This window comes from Pelmatolapia mariae, linkage group LG16_19 (genome assembly GCF_036321145.2).
Source record: "Pelmatolapia mariae isolate MD_Pm_ZW linkage group LG16_19, Pm_UMD_F_2, whole genome shotgun sequence".
Taxonomy (NCBI): Eukaryota; Metazoa; Chordata; class Actinopteri; order Cichliformes; family Cichlidae; genus Pelmatolapia; species Pelmatolapia mariae.
This window is the reverse complement of record NC_086241.1, coordinates 31864497-31887152: the sequence shown is the minus strand read 5'-3', so window position 1 is coordinate 31887152 and position 22656 is coordinate 31864497. Positions and strand designations below refer to the sequence as shown.

The window sequence follows — 22656 nt, the reverse complement described above, 5'->3', positions numbered from 1 at the left end:
TCGTGACATTATTTAAGACAAAAAATTTTTTTACAACACGAGTAAAGAGCATAATGGCTGCATGTTTCTGCCAAAAAAAATATGTTCATTTCCTTTTCGGAAAACTGGCAGACTTTACCGGTAATACAACACTTCAGCAATGTGAAACGATACTCTGCGTGCTGATACACGGCTGTGTTCTCACCATTAAGACATTAATCAAAACAAAAACAAAACTAGAGCACATGAAAAAGCTTTATTGTCACACCAAGCTTTGACAAATAAATGTATAGTTTCTGATTTCAAGCTTAGAATGTGCAAACTATTTAGCAATGCCACTGGGAGAACAAGTAGTGAACTCACTGTTATATAACTTATTATAATTTATTAAATATCTTTGTTTGGCAGGATTTTACAAGGAAGCAGGAAAATACACAAGTGAGAAGAAGTAAGGTACAACTCTCGAATCTTTTTTGTTGTTTTTTTTCTTGTATAAACCCCCCAAACTAAGAGTTAAAGAGGGAGGCAGAAAGTAACAATGGGAACGAGTGTAACAAAAACAGATTTTACGGCATCTGCTTCTAAACAGGAGTCTCAGCGGGTTCAGATTCAGCTTTCACAAACACAACAACATTAGTGCTACTGTAGGTCATGTGGGGTGAGCAGGAATGTAAAGTAGATCAAGAATGAAAATAGAAGAGGGGCAGGGTGCTGGGAAAAACCTGGGAAAGTCCTACAAACTAGGCAGTCACACCAGGAGAGAATCTGTACAGTGAAGCACTCAAGTGTCTGTGACTTTTAATACATTCCTTTAATGTAAACCAATATATACTCTCCCTCACCTCCCAGGTTAATACTTCAATGTGTGATTTCTGCTCCCATTTTTTTTATTTTTATAATATATATGTATGTATATATATATATATATATATATATATATATATATATATATATCTATCTATCTCTATCTCAGATGTCACTTCCATTGTTATTTTTTTATATTAATATTGTAATGTGTAAACAATTCATAGAGAACAAACACCTTTAAGATTATATGACCATATGGCAGCCTAGAGATTTAAGCAGGAACAAACAAGGCATCTGCAGAGGCCTCTAGCATACTGTGAGGCAGTGTGGACACACATGAATCACTGCTGCACCATTACTGTAGGCCAGCACAAGGAGGAGGAGGAGAGTAACAATGTTAAGCTTTAAAAGTTAGATTGAGCCATGCAGGCGAACACCACCGACAACACACAGTTTTATAATAATACATGTGAGACTGTGGTATATTACAGTGTTTCAAACTTAAATTTGACGACCTTGCAGCATCATGTCATCCTTCAGTCCCTCATTAGGGGAAAAACAGAACATAACAAAAAAACCAAACAACAACAACAATAAATAAATACAAACATCCAAATGTATCCCATTAATTTGCAGATTGATTTTAGGTCCACAGAGGAGGCCGGGGATAGGAAACGCCCAGTCTCTCCTCAGGCTAAGTCCAAAAAGGGGGGGGATAAGAAAAAAAAAAAGTGCTTCTCAGCAAGTAGCTGGTAGTGCTGTGCATGTGGGGGCTGGTGAGTAATGAGGGTGTGTGTGTGTGTGTGTTACACTGATGAGGTGGGGGTAGGGGGGCAGGTTACTGTACGGAAGTTGTGGTATTCATACTCGTCGACTCCTCGAGGTGACTGTGGAGTGTGGGTGACAGAATGTGTGAGTCCAGGCCTGAGCTACGCAGATGTTGCTAGCCTGCGGTTTTACGACGTGCAGACAGAGCCGGTGTCTTTAATTACTCAACGATCTGCTATCTGCGTCACTGGATCTTCCCCAAGACTGGACGAGGGCCACTGACACAGCTGACCGGCGTACGCAATTAACTACTGAACTGCAGAGGGTGAACAGTCACCCAGCTTAGTAGCGGTAAGCCAAAGTGACCATTTCCTCCACAAGTAAAAGCAGCATTTCATGTTGGATTAGATACTCTACCTTCAAAAAAATAAGGCATATTCCTATTTACATCTATAAAAAGAAATAGAAAAATAATCCTTGTACATACATACACAAAGATTATTTTTTCTTTTCTTTTTTAAATAAATCCTCACTATGACTCATTCTCCTCTTTAATATTTTACTAAGTATGACAACCAAGTAGATACTAGAAGAAGCAGGGTTACAGTATTAGGTAAAACTCTTATTTATTCTGTGGCCAAATAAATTTGCTCATGATCATCATCGCAAAAATGACAGCACAGTTCATTAAACTACATAGGTGGGCTTAATAGAGTTTTATCAGCCTCTCTGTATGGCAGCGTAGTGAATCATTTAGAGAAAAGCTAAATGTACTTACTGCAGCACAACTCTAGTGGATCAAGACAGTAACGGAATTGTGTTCATGTATTTTGAATTGGTTCTAATAATCAAAATGTGTTTGTGTGTGCATATGTGCGTGTGTACAGTTGGTCTCTCAACATGTGGAAATACCACCAGAGAGGTGAGGTGTGGGTGTGATGACATCATCCACCCAGCAGCTGTGGGGATTCCCAGTCTGTCTTTTCTCCCAACACACTGCATCTCCCTCTGGAAACACACCGGGTGGGTCCTCCCCCACTTCTCCTTGTAGCTTAAGCACAGCAAGGTGTGAGGCCTTCGATTCAAGAGTGTAGGCGAGCAAAGAAGACACCTCATTAAATCGACACGGGTTATACATGCAGGCCTGATAACTGATGAAACTGCAGCAATAAAACAGAAACTGGGGAGGAAAAAAAAAAGAAAACGGGAAAAGATGGCATGCATACACGTGCCATACACGCAATGCAACACACATGCTGCCCACATTTGTGAGAGGGAGTTCAGATTTGTGGGGCAGCCTTTAGGGGCTCATAGAGGTTGCAAAGCCCTGTTTGGAAATAATGAGAGGAGAGCAAGGAGGGAAAAAAGCAGAGGCCTTAGGTGCGCTCCAGAAGCCACTGGAAGAGGGAGATGCAGTGAGGTTCTTTGCTGGCCTCAAGTGCCTCTTCTCTGGCCTCGGGCTGACTGTGGCTCTCATCACAGTAACGCAGCAGCATGTGCAGCAGCTCGCCCACCTTCCACTTCCTCTCTCGAAGCCTCTGGACCACCGCTGGGAGCTGAAAGGACACAGAATGATTATACAGTAATCTCAAGGCATTTATCTTGTATTGAAAAGACTTCATAATATTAGAAAGAGCAAATGCTTGGCAATGTCAGGGAGGAAGAACTCCCTCTTGTTATGGAGTGAGAGGAAAAAGGAGAGATAGCGAGCAACAAACTGAACAAAACATAACTTACAGGAGAGAGTAAATAAAAGTTAATGAGATGCAATAGTGGCATAAAAACACAGAGTGTGAAATGTGGGGATTGAAGGAGAATTGCTGAGCGCAGCATGGGAAGTCCCCAAGCAGCCCAAGCCTACTGCAGCACAACTAAGGGGGACGTTCAGGGTCACCTGAACCACAGTAAGCTGGGTTTGTAGAGAGGGACTCTGTGTCCTAAATCTAAACTGGGACCTGGTTTCACAGGAGGCCTGACAGCTGAAGGCTCTGCAGGGTGGGCCATTTATATGGATACACCGTAATAAAATGGGAATGGTTGGTGATATTAAAGTCCTGTTTGTGGCACATTAGTATATGTGAGGGGGGAAACTCCTCAAGATGGGTGGTGACCATGGTGGCCATTTAGAAGTCGGCCATCTTGGATACAACTTTTGTTTTTTCAATAGGAAGAGGGCCATGTGACACATCAAACTTATTGGTAATGTCACAAGAAAAACAATGGTGTGCTTGGTTTCAACGTAACTTTATTCTTTCATGAGTTATTTACAAGTTTCTCTTTGTTCACAGGCATTGACATGTCGAAGAGGTTAACACGTGAGGAGCGGATCGAAATTGTGTTTGATATCTGGTGAACGCAGTAACCGGGTCATTGCAGCAGATTTCAATGCAAGACACCCTACGAGACCACCCATCTCCCATGCTACAGTTAGCAAACTGCTTGCTAAGTTTCGTGAAACTGGTTCAGTGTCGGATTTGCCAAAATGTGGACGCAAGAAAACTGTCACTAATGAAGAAACATCAGTGGCTGTCCTAGCTTCATTCAGCAAGAGCCCACAGCGTAGCACTCGCCGCATGTCACTGGAGAGTGGCATTAGTCGAACAGCCCTTCGGCGGATATTAGCTACTCACAAATGGCACCCTTACAAACTCCAGCTACTGCAGCATCTCAACGAGGATGACACAGATCGGCGCACAGAATTTGCAGAATGGGCAAAACAAAAATTGGAACAGGACCCTCAGTTCACGCAGAAGGGGTCATCTGAAGGCAATTGTCTATGGTGTGAAGATACGAGATGTGCAGCACCTGAAACTATGGATACTGGATGCCTGTGCTGGCATTTCTCCTGCGGTGTTGCTATCAGTGTGTGAAGAGTGGGAGAAGAGGGTTGCATTGACAATCCAACACAATGGGCAGCACATTAAACACATTTTATAAGTGGTCAGAAACTTGTAAATAACTCATGAAAGAATAAAGTTACGTTGAAACCAAGCACACCATTGTTTTTCTTGTGACATTACCAATAAGTTTGATGTGTCACATGGCCCTCTTCCTATTGAAAAAACCAAAGTTGTATCCAAGATGGCCGACTTCTAAATGGCCACCATGGTCACCACCCATCTTGAGGAGTTTCTCCCCTCACATATACTAATGTGCCACAAACAGGACTTTAATATCACCAACCATTCCCATTTTATTACGGTGTATCCATATAAATGGCCCACCCTGTACTTTCAGAATCTTTAGGAATTTCTTACAAGCTGACTACTGAAGTAGTAGTGAAAGGGTGTTAGTTAATACTTCTTCCTGCCTGGGAAAAAAGGAACTCAAAAATTCTCTGAATATAACATAAGCAGAGAGCCATGCTTAAAAAAAAAAAAAAATTAATAATAATAATAATAATAATAATAATAATAATAATAATAATAGACAGTTAAATTAGAATTGTAAGGGCTTGAAATTAAACCTGATGTAATGTAATCGTGTTTACTAAAGTAAATGTAATGCCTAAAAAGTCATTGTAACACACTCCTGAAACACGAAGCTCTTGAATGCTTGTACCGTTCCCAAGTTGAAACACACTTAAGCCCCTTTTCCATTAGTATCTACTCGGATTGACTCTCCACGGCTCACCACGACTCGACTCAGATCGACTGGTTTTCCATTAAAATCAAGTACGATCAATCTGCTGCTCGATCTGTGGCTTTTTGTCAGACTTGTTTCTTTGTAGCGATTTATGTTCTCATGACCCATCGAGTGATGCCAATGACCAGGCCAATCGGTGGCATGCAGTCTGACGATGTCACATTTTAGTATGTGTTGCTTGGAACCCCGGCAGAGAAGGTACTATTTTATTACCTAGGTACTATGACCTAATGGAAAACCTGAAAACTGTGGCAAGTCAATCAGAGTAGGTACTAATAGAAAAGGGGCTCATTTTAATATGTGTAGGTCACATATCCATACACTGGCGTTATTTGACCAAAATCCATCAAATAAAGCAAAGAGAATCTCATCCCAGTAGCAGATGTTTTGCTGTATTATTACAATATTACAGTGTTAAATGTTTGAGATTGTGCTTTTGTTCAAACACAGGGTTTTTAAATAAGAAAAACAAAAAAAGCAAAAAGAGTAAAATTAGTATATGAACATTGCAACTGGCCATATTTAAACATCAGGATCTGTATCAGCCCACAATTTTACTGGCTGTACAGGCTTTGGAAATTGTATAAAAATATATACCATTAAGTTTTGTCAGTTAACAGCTATGACTATGACTTTTACTGAAATGCAGAAAACAGGAACAAACTGGTGAAATTACTGGTGATTTTTTCCAAAAAAAATCTACAGCTCAATCGTCACAGTAGCTGGTGCTTCTCAGCTGTTTGTCTCCATAGCAAAGCACAGTATGGTGGGAACCAGCACAGAACTTTACAGGATTGTTGACCTTCAAAACAGACAATCACGGAAAGAATGACTTCTTTCACTGAAGCGACATGACGTGGTTTAAAAAGAGTTTTAGTGCTGACTAATGAAGACCACAGAGGGAACCTGTTTGTGAGGAATATAGCCACAATCACCTGCTGCAGTTCTCTGTCAGGACTCAGCTGGATCTGAGGGATGTCGGCCATGGAGGCTGCCAGCCACTGTAGCATGGTCCTGAGCTGGGGGTCGAGGGTGACGTGCTTAGGGCCACTCCCAGGATCTGTGAGATCTGAGTTTGCTATGACCAGCACAGTTCTGGGAGTTTGCACTTGAGTCCTGTCCACACAGAGTGTCCCTGCAGCACAGAGAAAAAAGATTCACTCAGCCGTCAGCCACACCTTTTCAGTTTTCTAGCGCTCCTTCTTTAGAACACTATGTCCTGATCTGCTCAAACCCAGATTTCCATAGCACAGCAAACACAATAAGGAGCACCCTCTAAGTGGAGGCAGTTGTAGTCTGAGACATACAGAAGGCAGAGCGACTGACTGTGGATGGAGTGCATGCATGAGTATTAGTGTGGCTGAATGTGGGGGTGGTTAAATCCCCGGCAACAACACAGACTAACACAGTCAGCTGGAATCCAACTGTGACTCGGACAGCAAAGAGCAAGAGCACAAAAAATTTTTTCCATTAGATGTCCCAAAAACTCCCCAAGTATTAACCTGTAGCACTGCCACAGTCTACTTAAAAACATTAAAGAAAGAAAGATGCTGCAGGCAATAAAACGTGCTTACCACTTGATTCCTCTTTGACCTCAGCCTCCTTGTCCTCTGTATTGTCACTGTTGGATGAGAAACGCCACACAGGTTGATAAGAAGACAGAAGAGATCGGACACACAAGGATGCATGCAAAGATATAGAAATGGCAATAAGCACACTAAAGCTAATAGCCTTTGACAAAAGCAAAGCACACAAACACTGCAATCAAAGCAATTCTGATCAAAAGACGTCTTAGACACGGTGATGCCGTATATCTTTCCTGAATTCCTGTAAATTGACTTTTCTGATCAGGTGTCTTTTGTCAGTTAATGCGCAGTGACGAAGAGGAGATCTTGATCAGTGTGAAAGTTGATTTTTTTCCCTTCTGAAAAGCTACTTGATATCCATTCTGTCAATTGTGCAAATATTTGCTGTGTGACGTGCCAGCAGGTAAACAGTCATTTCACCACTTTATAAGGTTGTTAATCACAGGCCTGTTGACACAGCCCACAGCTACAGACACTCAGGCTCTGCAAGTTAGGATATAAGGATATCATTTTCTTTTCAGAAAGGAAAACCATTTAAGAAGGTGTTTCACTGTTTGAGACTGCGAAGGAGCGACAGCACTGAAAAAGTAGGGAGAGGAGGCGAACTAAGAAGGAGGGCGATAAAGCTATGCACTCAAAATATATATGGGCATCAATGGAGGTGCCTGAACAGTATAAACCTATAGGTGTGGAGTACTTCCTAGTTAGAAAATCTTTGTGTGTGTGTGTGTGTGTGTGTGTGTGTGTGTGTGTGTGTGTGTGTGTGTGTGTGTGTGTGTACTTGAGGTTTCACTCACACAATGCATGAATCAAACTTTTTCCCTCCATTTTAACATCTCTTGAATTCTTTAAAAAGAACTAAACCACAAATGTGACTCTGTGAGAAATCTGCCATCTGTTGGTAGCCACAAAACTGCTATTTACTACGCTCAACATCAAGTAACTGTGGGTGTGAGCAACATATATAAAAATAGCTTATTATTAAAACAAAACTCTATAATGCTAATAAACTGAATTTAAAAAATACTTTTAGTAGTTATATTATTAACAAGCAACTAAATATTAATTAGATCACAAAGAAATTATTAACCAATAATTGTCTTGGGATTTATTACCACTAAAACAGTACGGAAACTTCATTATATACTGACATTATATTCTGTTACTATAAACATATTATTTCTAGACAGAAGAAATTACAATATATTATACATTTTATACCACTGTAAACTGATAAAAACTACACTAACTAAAATCAAAGTGAAAGTACAATTACTAATATAAGAACTAATACAAAATGCAAATCTGTAAGTCAACCTTGTGCTCTGCTTTAATCAGCAAGACACATCAATGTGGATTCAGAATAGCTTTAAGTTATCCTTTCTTCTTTTTTCTGACCTGTAACACGTTTGTTTAAATTAAAGGACGATAATAGCAGTTTTGACATGTTTCATATTGGAAAATCTGTTGCACTTTTGATATAATCTTGGAAGCTATCAGCTTTAGTTGATGTTATGACTATCAAAATGCACAAACCTGTGAATATTTATTGCCAGCTCTGATCATGGACTAATAAGGGAATGAGAAGATGCAGAGATACTCTGATATTTGAGACCTCTGAGAACAAACAGACTGGCTATGTTAATATATCCGGTCAAAAAATATCTTATAAAAGGACAACTGAATGTGTTAGCTTTTTAGATTTTCAATACAGCCGTTCAGTGGTAGCACCTAGAGCTGAAATGATACTGGAATTTTCTAAAAGCACATTTTGAGTTGAAGCTGCCAAACAAGCTGAAAGAAAATCCATTCATCAGCCTGAGAAAGGAAGACTCAATAAATGGTTGGTAGTACTGTCAGTTGGGCAGTACATTGCGTTGCAACAGCTGCAAGACTGATATATGCAGCCACCTCTAAACATCCACCATGTCTACTACCTGTTTAAGATTAGCTTTAGGTTTCCCTTTGTATGACATTTCCAACTATTTTACATATCCTTACAGTTTCATGAATCACTTACATTCATGAAACGGCAAAACACAAAGTAAGACAGATTGCTACCTCAAAGTTTGGGGAGAGACCCCGCCTTAGTCTAAAAAGGTTTGGTATCTTTGGATTTTGTTCACGAGAAAAAAAAGTATGTGGGGTGTGAGACAAACAGGTAAACTGGCGCACCAGCCGCAGAGCTTTTGATCTACGTTTTAACTCTCACTTACAATCATGAGCTCTGGGTGGTCACTGAAAAAATAATGTTAGGAAAGAAGCAAGAAAAATAAGTTTAGGCTTGGCGAAAAGACTGGCTGAGGAGCTTGGACATCCAGAAGGAGCCCAGAGTACTCCCAATGCTTAAGGCAGGTGAGGTGTTTTGGGTATTTGATCAAGGTGCCTTTCTTGAGGCCTAACTTAGAGGTTTTCCAGGGACACCCAAGTAGGAGGAGACCACAGGGTATATCTAGAATTCACTAGCTTGGGTCTATCTTGGGATTTCCCAAAAGGAAACCTGCTGGAGAAAAGGACATCTAAAACCTGCTCTGTGACTAGACTTTAGATAAGTGGGGGGGGGGAAATGGATGCCTGGTCATAATGCATGCAAGAGACTTAATTTGAAAGTTAATATATTATAGTTTCTAAAACTATGAAATTAAATGAAAAATAACCCTCCAAGTTGTTCTTCAGTGACTGGTTGGCTGTTCAGAGGTAATACAACATGGACAAAATAATAACACTACATATTTCCCACAAAGACAAAAAATTGCATGCAAGCAATGCAGAACCAACAAAACTTAAGCAACACATTGCATGCTAAGATTAGCATCAACAAGCATTTGCCATGTCAAGCCTATTAATGTTTAAAGCTCAAGTATGGTCATGTTAGGGGGCTGGTGGTTCCTAGTATGAGACAAAGTATAAATCAGAATATTGTAGAGTGGCAGTTTAAATCATTTTCATATGATGAAGAAAGATTTTCCACTGGTGGATCTATCACATACTTCAGTACTTTGTGGTGCTTTCATAGCAAATTCAGTTCATTCTTTGTCACATTCTAGGTAAACCCCCAGGTCTTGTGTGCATCTCTTTTCCAAGGATAGCCATGCCAATCGGGTGCTGACCAACCTGTCAGAGGGGGAGAATGACAAGTGCTCTTCACACGCCTCCCCCTCCAGGCCCAGACTGCTCCAGCTACTGCTATTCCCATTGCTGCTGGACACAGAAGGCAGGTAACACACCGCTGTAACACTGACACAGTAAGTGGCTAACACAGAGAGCTACCAAAATGCAACAAAAGATCAGGATGTAATAAGCAGTTTCATCACATTTGCTATAAGAGCTTACTGTCATGTATCGTCAATAAACAACACAGAGGTGGATGACCATTTCTGGTATTTGGAATAATCCTTTAAATGTCAGGTGAGGTTGAAAAAACAGAGGAGGATTCTTCAAATGATGCAGGTTTTTCCACTGTACACCCCCCTGAATCAGCTTTAATGTTGACTGGGCCCATTTGTTGCTAAAGTCCTGAGATGTGAGATCATTACATTTTTGTTCTCACATAATCTCGTTAATCATGTGGCTTCCAGCGGGACAACCAGCTGGCAACAGAAGCATAACAACATACACTCTTGCTATAATTAGTGAATGATTAGCCTTGCTGGCTGGAACCTGCATACCGTGGCATGCTAAAGCCTAACTAAAAGGGAGAGATGTTTCTGATATCTAAAAATACCTCTATTAATCTGCATTACCTCAGCGGCAGGTTTCTCCGTGTGGTCTGAATGGCATACTGAGAGGTGATTCATCTAGTCAGTCAGCCTGATCTCTGTCTCACTAAACTCACAAAGGCATTTTTCCCCCCGTTATTTCATCTGCTGAGCGGAAATAGTAGCAGCAGGCCTTTGAAGAGTCTTATGAATTACACATGGTGGACTTTGTTCCAGTAGAAACAGCACTTGAAGAGAGGTGAGCACTTAAAGACACACCTTTAGAAAATATTATGACACATTAACTTTGCCCTGATGGCCAAAATAACTTAATGCTAACACAATGTGCTCTTTTAGCATGTTGGGAACAAACCCATTGTCAGGTTTGCTTCCATAGAGATATCAACCCTTGCCAGAACTGTCAACAGGCCATTTCCCAGAGACTTTATCAGACTCACTCACTTTTTTTTTTTTTTTTTTTAAATTGACACACACAAACATAGGTCATGTCCATCCAAGACAAGAAGACCAATTTGGTCATGCCTACAACTACTTAGAACTTGGTAACATAGACAGTAATCTAAAATACTTATCCTTTAGCCCTCACATATAATGCAACATAAATCAGAGAAAACTTGCACTCTGGAAGTCAAGTTTAAATAATTTTTGGAAAACATACAATCTGCACTGTCTTTGGGAAACCTTACATCTACAATGAACTGCAGAAAAGACTCCTAAAATGGCTCCAACGGGAGCAAACCCCCCCCCCCCCCAAAAACCCCCAAAACATAAACTGACACAGTATGATCAAAGTATAACCTCAGGCTTTAAATTCTGAACCCAAACCAATTAAGAACAATAGATTACATTCAATGTCTTCTGCTTGGACATTAACAGACTGTCCATTCTGAAACAACTAAATACAGAAACACATGATAGATAACCTGCTGAAAAAAAGGATCCTACTTGCTGTGACAAAAAAAAAAAAAAAATAGTAGCAGCTGTCACAATATGATGAAAAAACAATTTACTGCATACCCACATGTAGACTGATACTGCATACAAGACATGCAGTATCAGTCTGTACCAAACAGAGCTGCAACGACTATAAAAATTATTTGACGTGGAATTTTATTGTTGACATTTTCATATGCTAATAAATGTGTTGTAACTGCAATACACTACAGGAAACTATGGGGACAGTATTGCCTATATCGTCTGCCAAGACTAGACAATACTGAAGAAGAATGTAGCACAAACGGCAAAACAGGAGGACTGAAGAAAATAGAAACTGAGATTTTAAACATTTTGAAAGCATTCCACAGAAAACAAAGTTCAATGCAGATTGTGCAAACCGGTGCTTTCCTTCCACGACAGCACTAAAACGCCGGCACCCTGGAGCAGTCAGCTCTGAATGGGTCAGTTAGTGTTAGTGCGTCACACTTGTAGCTCATTCCAGCCTTGTATAGGCCTTGCACCATTTCAGTTTTGTTAGCTAAACAGTGAAATGCAATAATAAACCATTAAAGAGCTCCACTGTCTACTAATTTTTGGGGTTTTTTCCCCATATTAATATTAGCATTTATTCTGAATAGTAAACCTCTTCCATTTAACGTTAGGTAATTAAATGTGGGTTGGATCATATACAAAATAATTGGTACTGAAGATTACACCATCTGAGAAACGATGATATACATCCAAATTTGTGATTAGTAACGATCTTCTCTAATTCTGTTTTGTTCTGTTTGTACTAGTACGTCCTCTGTTTTCAGTGTATCGGCAACCAGCAACAATCAAAGTTCCTAGAACGTGCTGTGCGTCGGATTTTGTCGCGCCTCTTTTACCTTCTATCAAAAAAGGGAATTTTTGACAAATAGAAACAAGTCTGGAGACAGACCCTCAGCTTTGAAAAATAGGCTTAAAATGTTCCTTTTTAATGCTTACAGTTGGGTCTGGATCAAGGAACCCTGGACCATCCCTTAGTTATGCTTCTATAGTATCAGACTACTGGGAGATTTCCCATAATACAGTAAGCAGTTTATAAAGCATAATTTGGTCTCTATGAAGTTCTTTTCTGTTTCTCTTTTCTTGATTGCTTCTGCTTGTGGTTCCGCTTATCCTTTACAGGGCCGCAGGGGGGCTGGAGCCTATCCAGCCTATCCTAGAACATGCATCACACACAGAAAGACTCCAACCTGATGATGGAATTGAGCTCAGGACCTTTTTGCTGTGAGGCAACTGTGCTAACCACTGTGCCACTGGCATATGTTAAAACAGGCACAAAGGATCTATTAGTCTGGGATCTGGTGGTGATCATGAGTGTTATTGGGAGCTGCAGAGACTTATGTGCCATTACACATTCAAGGTGTAACAACACACAAAGACAGTTACTGGTAATGTCACCTCAAAGAGCATAAACTGGGTGATTTCAACCGTAAAGTCAAAATCTGCATGTCTGCTTTCCAAATAAGATAATCATGAAACCCACGACACACAGCTATGATCACTTTGTTCTCAGACTTGTTGTGGTTGCTATAGTTGCTAACCCAACCACCAGCTGGTTCTTATGTGACGTTAGAGTTCCTATTGTGGGTGTGAATGCAAAACGGGAAAAAAAAAACCAAAACCTTTCATTCTCAAGGGGAGCGCCCCTGTATGTAGTTTATTTACTCTCAAGGATTCTTCAGACGTTTTAGTGAAAGTGCCTTAGGTAGATTTTTTATTGCCACAAACAAAAGCTTGAAGCTAAAAATCAACCAAAGGAAAAAATCTTTATATGTTAGTATAACATATAAAGATTTATGGAGTGTAACTAGTAGCTAGCCACTCCATAAATCACAATCTGATTCTTTCTTTCAAATTCTGGTTAAAAAGCTGTGCATAAATAAGTGTATAATAAGGAATGCACTACAAATGTTCTCAGACCCCATTCTAAAGTATATTTTTAAGCACCAAGTTGGACTGTGCTCTAGAGGTGATGGATATAAAGTTAGGTGTGTTTACCTGTCACTGAGGTGGAGGAAGCTGCTGTTATCATCTGGGTGCTCATCTTCAAAGCTCAGGTTGGACCAGCTTCCCAGGCTGTCATCTCCAACACTCAGCTGCTGGGACACAGTGGACTCAGTGGTTTCCCTACCCGAAGCACTAAATACACAAAGAAACCAAAGGAGAGAGAAAGAAAAAAAAGCCTCAATAACAATGCAAATAGTCACATGTCAGTGCAGTAAAACTGGGAAAATAGAACATTAAAATGTTTGTCAAAAGAAGTGAAACAAAGCTGATTATAAACCTATTAATCAACACATGTTTATGGCCTGGCCATTGATTAAATGTGTGCATGGAATGACTTTCGGGGCAAACAAACACTCTTCCTGATGTGAACTGGAAAGTGTGTACCTGGTAAGGGCAGCCTGGCATATGTTGGACAGGGCTGATGTCATGATCTCAGCAGTGAGGCTCTCAGCGTAGCTGGTGCCATCATGGCCGATCCCGCTGTCAGCATTAAGGCTGGTGTTGCTCAGCTCGCGCTTTGCTGTATCCATTGCCATGGACACCATCTCCTCTGCAAATGCCACCCTGTGGTCCAGGTCGATGTGGATTTTTGGAATCTCCAGACTAGAGAGCACTCTTGCTTGACAGTCTCCTCCCCTTTTCCTCCTCTGCAGCACAGGTTGGTAGTGGTGCCTGCTGTGCTTGCTGCAGTATGGACACTCCTGGACTTGACAGCAACAACATGCCCTCTCCCCCATTGCCTGGACCAGAACTGGGCCCTCAGACAGCCTCTGTGTGTGAGTGTGTCTGTCATGGCCTTGGTGCTCCCGTGATGAATGGCCAACTGAAGCCATGCTTATCTTCAGCGTGTCATCCACTATTTTCCTGGCATAATGCTCAATGACTTGCATCACCTTGCTACTGTAACCTTGATCGTAGAGACTCCCTGTGCTGTGGTAGTGCTTGCTCTTACCCTCCTTGGATAACAGAGGGCAGGAGAAGGAGTTCCTGATGAGATTCTCTGCCATGTCTTCCAGTTTGGATTTTTTATAAAGACAGGAGTCAGTGAGAGACTTTGGCAGCCGTACAGAGGAGAGATGGAGCTTGCGTGTGACATCACAGGTGATATTATATGCTAAAGATTCAGCAAAGTGGACTAGATCCATGTACTCCCTCTTACTCTGCTCTTCAGAGTCCCTGCAACAACACTGGGTGTTTCTATCCATCTCTGTTCGATCCTTGGCTGATGACGTTTTACTACTACAAGACGATTTCCATTCATCTGGCAGAGACTTAGAGGAGCGAAGACGTGCACTAGAGGATCTCTGCTTTATTTTACGACTGGCGTGAGCCAAGCCAAGTTTTATAGAACGATAAGCCAAACGGCTTGCATACTGGTCCAGGACTAACTCCCTACTCCCCCCTTCCTTTTTCAGCACCCTAATGAGGTAGCCGGCATACTCATCTGTCACGCTCTCACAGCTGGGATACTCAGAGGATAGACCAGAGCTGGAGCTAGACACAGTGCTTGAAGCAGAGGTGGAAGACTGGGAGACCGAGGCAATCAGGTCATTGGACCACTGCTCAGCCAGCCTTCCTAACCTCCAGTCTCTGCTCTGGTCTGTACCGGGTTGAGAGTGATGTCTGTGGTGGTAATGCAAACATTCGGAGCTAGATCTGTCCCAGCTTCTTCTTCTGAGAGCTCTGTGATACGGGCACTGCTGTCCAGAGCTCACCATCCTCTTCACATCACTAATTACCTCTCCCGCCACTTCTCCTGCATACACCCACAATGAGTTGAGGGTCTGCTCTGAAAACTGAGCCACACTGTCTCTCCTCTTCTCACTGCCCTGGTTCATCTCTCCCTGCTCCTCTTCTGCCCCTCCTAGGGTGTCCATCTCTGTTGCCATGGAGACTATGTGGCACGCCAACCGCTCAGCATAGTGGAGAGCTTCCTTGTTGGACATTACGCGAGCACACATCGGGCTGGGTGTGTGTCGGCCGCCCCCTCTCTCTGAACATGTGTTAGTGACTCCAACACCGCCTTCTTCTGCCGGTTCTTCCTCCTCTTCTTCCTCATTTCCATCAGCCTCCTCAGAGAGAGATCTCATCAGTTTGAGCATAAACTCTGCCTTGTCTGCATCTGGGATGGTGTCTTTTGGTCCCGGGCCCAGTTCAGGCTGATAGTGAGGGGTTGGAGGTGGTGTTGCAGGGGAAAATTCTTTAGCCAGCTTGCTTTTCAGCTTTTTGGAGAACTGCTTTATCTGTCTCTCCTTGGACACCTCACTGGGCTGCTGGGGGGTGGAAGGAGGAGTACCAGGAGTTGCAGCAGACTTCTGTCCAGAGTTTGGAGCTGAATCATCCACAGTAGCGGATATCCTCCTTTGTCCACCCGTCTCATTACCCGGCACTTCCAAAGTACTCATCATCACAGGATGTGTTTCAGACACACCCCTGGTCCTGGGGCCTCGCTCACATCGGTAACTCCCCTGGTTTAGAGTGCCTGTCTGAAAGGAAATGGGAGGATTATTTTCTTGTCCCATAGGGCCACCTAGCCTAACATGCCCAGAATCTGTATAGTCATATCTAAAACTTTCCCTGACAACTCCTTGCTTTGAAGGGGAATCCAGAGCATCGTAAGAGTCCCTGCGGCTTGTGATTGTCTTTGTGAGGAAGTCAGCACAGTCGCCGAAACCCTTCTTCATTTTAGAGGCAGTTAATAGCTCACAAGCCTCAGTTACTATCATATCCACCATGTTGCCAGAGAAGTTTTGGAATGAAGACTTTTTTTGGGAGGGCTCTCCTGCTGGTAGAGAGGTCTGAGTTCCATGACTGTAAAGGGCCGTTAGTGGAGACGTGGCATTGTCAGAGGATGACACAGTTGATCTTTTGGGGCTGGTCGGTGGGGTGTGTGACAAGCTAGACTTCTGCTGAGTGGTCTCCTCGGAATCCTGGAGGTTGGAGAGGGCATGCCCTGCTTGGGGCACAGGAATACAGCTGGCCATTCCTGATACAGTGAACAGGGCTTTCTTCACAGTACAAGAAGCATCCTCCGCTGGGACCGCTGCACTTAAAACCTGCTGGTTAGCAAAGGTGCTGCAGGTATGAGTGCAGGTGTTATCTGCACTGACATAACAGATGTTGTCCACAGACACACTTATAGCTGCTTGGCTTGTGAAGGCAACATCTGCCTGAGAGAGCTCTATGAAGGCCTCCTGGATGACAGACTCAGAAAGGTCTGAAGCATAGGAGGACACCACCACCTCCTCCTCTTCTTCCTCTTGCCCATGGCCAAAAGACCAATCACTTGGGGTGAGAGGGGTTGAGGGGTGGGAGAACTGACATACTTCCATTATACCTTCAAAAACAAGCTCTTCAGCCAGATCAGCAGCAAAACGTGTTACAGTGTTGTGGAAAATCTGCTTCTTCACAGTCAGGAACTCTTTGAGTGCTGCGGACACGGCCTCTCCAACCAGGAAGGTGGCCAGCCCGTTGATTGCCCGCTCCTTCAGTACATATGCACGTCGCATGCCAATCTCATGGAAGGCCATTTGAAATACTGAGGAGGTAAGTCGAGCAGCTAGGTGGCACAAGGTGGTGGTGCAGGAGGACACCCCTTTTTGGAGGTCTCGCAAAGCGCTGCCCAAGCTCATTTCCACAAGGTCACTGGCAAACCTCTGAATACCATCTTTCAGAGACTGGGATTTCTTCTGCAGCTTGGCCACCGTTACAGTCTCCTGTATTTCTGAGAGTTTCATCAGGTATCCTGAAGGGTTCTTAAATTCCTTGTGGCAGACACAGGAGAGATTCTTGTTGTCACTGATGTCAACAGCAGACTGGTAGCCACAGACAGATCCAAGAATTTCTTTGGACAGACTGCTAGCAAAGTCTGAGTAGGTCTTATACAAAGAACAGAGATCCTGAGGTTTACGTAGCTCAGAGTCATCTTGTCCATCCGCCTCTGTATTCCAGAAGTATTCCAGTGGCCCGCTGGAGTCCACCAGGGGACTGAAGGCAGAGGAGCTCAAAGGACTGAAGAGGGGACCACCGTTCTCCTCAGAGGGAGTCTGTACAGGCCGAGGGGAATCCGGCACCTCAGAGGGAATTGAGTAAGGAGAGCCTGGTTTCAGGGGCGTGGGTTTTTTCACATTGGCTGGGAGAGTGGGCTGATCAAAGCGGTGAGGATTCATTCCCTTGGTTGAGCAGCCCCTAGAAACATATTTTAAAGATGATGTACTTATGCCAGATTCATCAGCCTCTTTCTGTGCTGCTGGGGCACTAATCGCATCCAGAGGCAGAGTAAGAGTACAGCTCTCAGAGTTGAGCTCATCCAGGTCATCAAACTGGTCAAAGCTGTCAAAAAACTCACTAACTTCCGAATCTGAGTCTTCAACTCGCTCTCTGGGCCCCCCTGGCACTTGAGGAATGTCCAGTTTGGCCAGCAGGCTCTTCTGGTAGCCCACTTCATCCAGAAAAATGATAGGGCTGGGGCTGGAACAGTCTGACTCTTCTGATTCACTGACATGAATCAAAGGTGAGGGGAGACGAGCTCCAGGACTGCAATAAGTCCACTGGGATTCCACACCCGATGACCTCTGCACTGTGACAGATACGTCAGGACCAGATCTGTGTTTGGCTGAATACTTCTTCGAAGACGAGCTTATGATAACGCGGGAGCCTGATAATTCCTTTTTTCTCTTGTGGGCTGGGACTGTCTGTGAAGCCACATCACGCTTTTTAAAATGACTAAATGGAGCTGCAGCTGTGGAGATGGACATGAAGGAGAAAGAGGAGAAAAGTGGTTAGATGCAGCAATTGCAAAGAGGGGATTATAAGATGATTTTCCACAGTGCTTATGGCTAGAGAAAATAACAGACAAGTAAAACTAGTAAATAGCTAATTAGTGCCATCTAGCAGTGAACTGAAACCATTTACATTCTAGAGACGTTTTAATTAAAATTTGCACAGATTATGACAGCATAGTGCTGCGGATGGAAAAAATACATATTACATTATTCTTGTAAGATTCTAATTGTTTCACATTAAATCACAATATTAATAATTCTATGTAAGTGGGTCTTTCCATAGGGCTAGATGTGTTGAGAATGTAGAAAAAATGATAACTATGACCTTGAGCACAATTTGGCTGAAGACCTATTAAGTAATCACTGTCTGTTTGATTAATTTCCGACCAATGCTGAAGGAGAGGCAGGGTACACCCTGGACAGGTCACCACTCTGTCGCAGGACTAATCCGGAGAGAAAGACAACCTTCCACACTTACATTCACACCTCTGGCTGATTTGAACCCTACATTTCAAAACAATATGCAAAATAACAAATAATCTACTCTTAGGCTGTGTTATCAAAAATGAAATATCTGCCACGGGACTAGAGTTTTTAAACAGACTGTGCTTTACGTTTTGCTGTATAATGTCACTTTTTTCCTCCCAAGTTTGAGGGCAAAAATCTTTAAGTATTTTCAGATTTGAGTATTTTCAAGTATTCAACTGTCCTGCCAGTCTCAGTCTGTGTGCGCGCGCGCGGACGTGTGTGTGTGTGTGTGTGTGACAGACCTGCTAATCTCTGCCTGCTGCGAAAATCCTCCTCAGAGGAGAGCCGACCACAGAAGCAGAAATACTTGCAAAAGAGCTTTTATTCCCCCTCAAAAACCAAACAAGGTTCCAAAAAGCAGACACAGGTCCTTGTTTGGTCACACTTTTTTGGGGGGGCATCTCTGCTCTCTTCTCTCCTCTTCCCCGTACTAAGCGCAACTATGGAGTTTTTTACCAGTTGGTGCTACTTGGAAAATATAGGAATGCCTATATTATACATGAAATTACAAGTGGTATACCACCAAGCATTATGAGAGCATTAAAATAAAAAGAAATCCTTTTCTGCACATGACTCAAAAACCAGAGGCCACTAAATGCCAATAAGCATTGGCTGCTAAACCTACAGGTATTGTTTCCTGTGTCGTCCTCCTCCAGATGTTCTAGGGCTGTGACAAAGTCATCCTCGATTGATGAGACCGACTGGTTGGTGTCGTCTTCGTCTGGCTGGTTGGGCTCAGCTGCGCCCCTCTGAAGAGCCTGAAGCTCCAGCGTATAGCAGAGACCTGCCATGTAGCACCCCAGCAGGCCCACCAAAGTTGGAACACTGGCTTGAGGGTAAACGTTGGTGCTGGAACTATTCCTCAGCACACACACTGTCTTTAACCAATACTGGAGGAAGAGGAAAATGGCATGAGAAAGGGGAATAAGGGGGAAATGAGAATTGCTGACAGCATGGTTTGGCTGGTGATTTTTCAGCTCATTTGAAGAAAAGCATTTTTACCCAGCAAGCAGACAGACAGTCAAAGCAATCACTTTTGTAAATTAAATTCACATGGGCATTTTTTTTTTATCTCACAGGAGGAGGGAGATGGCTGGAAGTATATTGTTATGTCTGTGTCCTGATTGCAAATTGATGCATATGCAGAACGCAAAAATCCTTTAGTGCTAGCCCACTCTTTAATTCACAAAGCTGGGGCGAGAGAGCCACAGAATGAGCTGCAGGGTCTGTGTGAACCCAAACATGGCACACAGGAACAGGAAAGTGGCGGCTGCAAAAGCAACTTCTCTGTCAGCCTATCCCACACCTGTGTTTCTTTGGAAGCGTGAGAGAGACTCCTACATCTGCTTACATGCTGACACAGCCCTCATGTGGGAAAACTTTTAATCAACAACTGCTAGAACTGGATTAGCGGTTGTTAAAAACACATCTTCTTAAAATTAAACATTTACCGTGTTTGGACATGTTTCAAGTATCATTAACCCTACACATATAAATTCAGATCCCAACACATCCCGAGGACAGCAAAAGGAATGCAGCTAAGCTGGGGTCTGAATAAGCATAGTGAAGCATTGCAGAACTCTTTTGGTGAATACATTTTTTAAAGACCAGAATGAGAGGCTAAAACAAAAATGTTATGCATTTAAAAAGAAAGATACAACACCAGAATGTTAAACAAGAGAAAGCATCTGTCGTCAGTTTAGAGAGCTCCTTTTCCAATCGACTGTACTTACTGGGATAGGCAGTAAGTGCTGTACACTTACCCACTCTTATTTCCTGTTATTCTCTCCGATCACTTCTGCTTTGTTTGGCATGTTGACGAAACAAATTCATTTAACACAAAAACGGTCGTTCACATACCTGAGGTCCGGCATCCTTGTGCTCTGGCAGCCTGCGAGAGTCTTTGAGCAGCAGGACTTCATCGTTCTTAATGCTGTGGACGTGGAGGGACCTGAGAAGCTCACACAGCCCCCCTGACAGAGAAGACAGAGCCTGGTGGACAAGAACACTCAGAATCACCCCAGTTTGAAGGCCAAAGTGGTAACTAAAAGACCAGGATAGAACTCAGAGATTTAGTTTTTGAGTTTTGTGTCCTCTACCATCAAAGTATGACCTACTGTCCATTACTAACATGTTGTACCTGCTGGGTGACATCTTCTCCTTCACTTACATCAGGCAGACACACAAAGTGAATCTGAAAAAGCACAGCTGATGGTCAATATTGATGTGTCATGTGTTTAAACATGGCTGAGCTTCACTGGTGCGTTTGTGTGACATACCTCTGTCAGCCTGGTGGCGTCTCTTGCTGGCAGCTCTAAACCAATGCCACAGAGCTCCTTTTTATTCCTGAAGAGGCTCTTCACATTCTGCGCCCCACTGTCTCGCACAGTCTGCAAACAGACATGCAGCTTTTTTTTTTGTTTGGTTTTTTTTTTTTTTTTAAATAGAAGTACACACTGGCCTACAGCCTCAGTGAGTATACTTTTATTCATTGCACCGAGGAATGCAAAAAAAGAACTTTACTGTGTGCATCTGCCTTCTCTTACACACGCAGATCCTAAGCAATCCCATTATTTTAAAATGCCTGATAAGGTTCTAGAGGACTGTGCATTTTCAAATGAAAATGAATTAACTGCATTAGAAACTACAATGAAAATCAAGCGGGGATAAGAGAGGAAATTAAATATCTTTGCAACAAAATTCTTTTAAAAAGCGCAACATATAGTTACTGAGTTTTGTACTGAAATCCAGTGGAGTCTACATAGCATTGTTGTTTGTATTTATACTTGTGTCTTCATTCCTCAACCATCACACCGACTTGAAGCTAAGAAAATGTGAACACTTACCAAGCAGGCATCTTACTGGCAGTGATCTCCAAGGCCAGGAGGCAAAACGTTTACTAGTAACATTAAAGCAGTTCATTTATTCATTACTTAATAGACTACTAAGCAACTGAATCTTTAAGTATATCATGTAATTTCTTAGTAGATGTATATATTAATAATCTTAATCCTCAGCATACTTAAAAAACAAAACTTTAAATACATTTTAGTGGAATAAATACTGTGCCATGCTGACTCCTCCCAGCTGTCATAGAACAAGAGGCAGGGTATGCTCTGGAGAGGTCGGCAGACTGTTGAGGGGCCAAAACTTACGAGGCTGACAACTGTTCACACTTACAATCACACGCAGGAATCATCAATTAACCTAACGCCCCGCGTGTCTTTGAACTGTGAGAGAAAGTTGCAATGTTTGAAAAGTCATAGCCTTCATCAAGCTCCTTCTTTAATGTGCAACTAATTCTTGACTGCAAGAAAAACAACTTGATAGCGGCAAGTCAGCTGGTTTGGTTCACAGGTGAACTCAGCACTGTGAAACTCCCAGCGGGCCAGTGGCTGGCCCACCAACTTGTTCAACATACTTTTCTGCTAGTCCTTAGCCACTGGGCAATTCATTGGGTGGAGCCCTGAGTGTACTGCACATGTGTGCAAAATTAAATGCAAATACATCCTGAGAGACAGACCTCTTTCCGCACTGAGGACCTGGACCTGATTGGGACTCCTCGAATACGGGCGCAGGCATCCATAGTGACAGCTAGCTGTACGTGGCTGGTTGGCCGGCTGGCCTTTCACCTGTAAGGAGAAAGAAAAGTGGATAAAAAATATGTTAAAGTGTGAAGTTCAACTTCTTTAATGACTTCTATTGTCACTTTGAATACCACAGCTAAGTCTTTTTCTATTTTAATCTACAATCCTCTGCAAGTAAAAGAGAGCAGCTCAGTGTGATCTCTCTGGTGCGCTTACATTCCACTCAAATGTCCCACCCCCCTGACCACAGCAACAATCACAT

General features: G+C 42.6%; 1 protein-coding gene across 20 annotated transcripts in view; it reads right to left on the bottom strand.

Moving 5' to 3' along the window:
• Window positions 1–224: 224 nt before the first annotated feature.
• dgkh (diacylglycerol kinase, eta) overlaps window positions 225–22656 on the bottom strand; it is a 108307-nt gene continuing 85875 nt past the window's right edge. For 7 of the 20 annotated variants that reach the window (XM_063496754.1, XM_063496757.1, XM_063496755.1 and 4 more), the window contains one exon: window positions 21310–22439. In XM_063496754.1, coding sequence (XP_063352824.1) covers window positions 22236–22439 — 204 coding nt within the window. In that variant the 3' untranslated portion in view covers window positions 21310–22235. Of the gene's footprint in view, window positions 3111–6134; window positions 6335–6773; window positions 6821–9899; window positions 9987–13486; window positions 13628–13879; window positions 18237–19432; window positions 19698–20667; window positions 20800–20947; window positions 21002–21086; window positions 22440–22656 lie in introns of those variants that run through there. The other 13 variants (XM_063496752.1, XM_063496748.1, XM_063496747.1 and 10 more) reach the window with 8 other exon arrangements.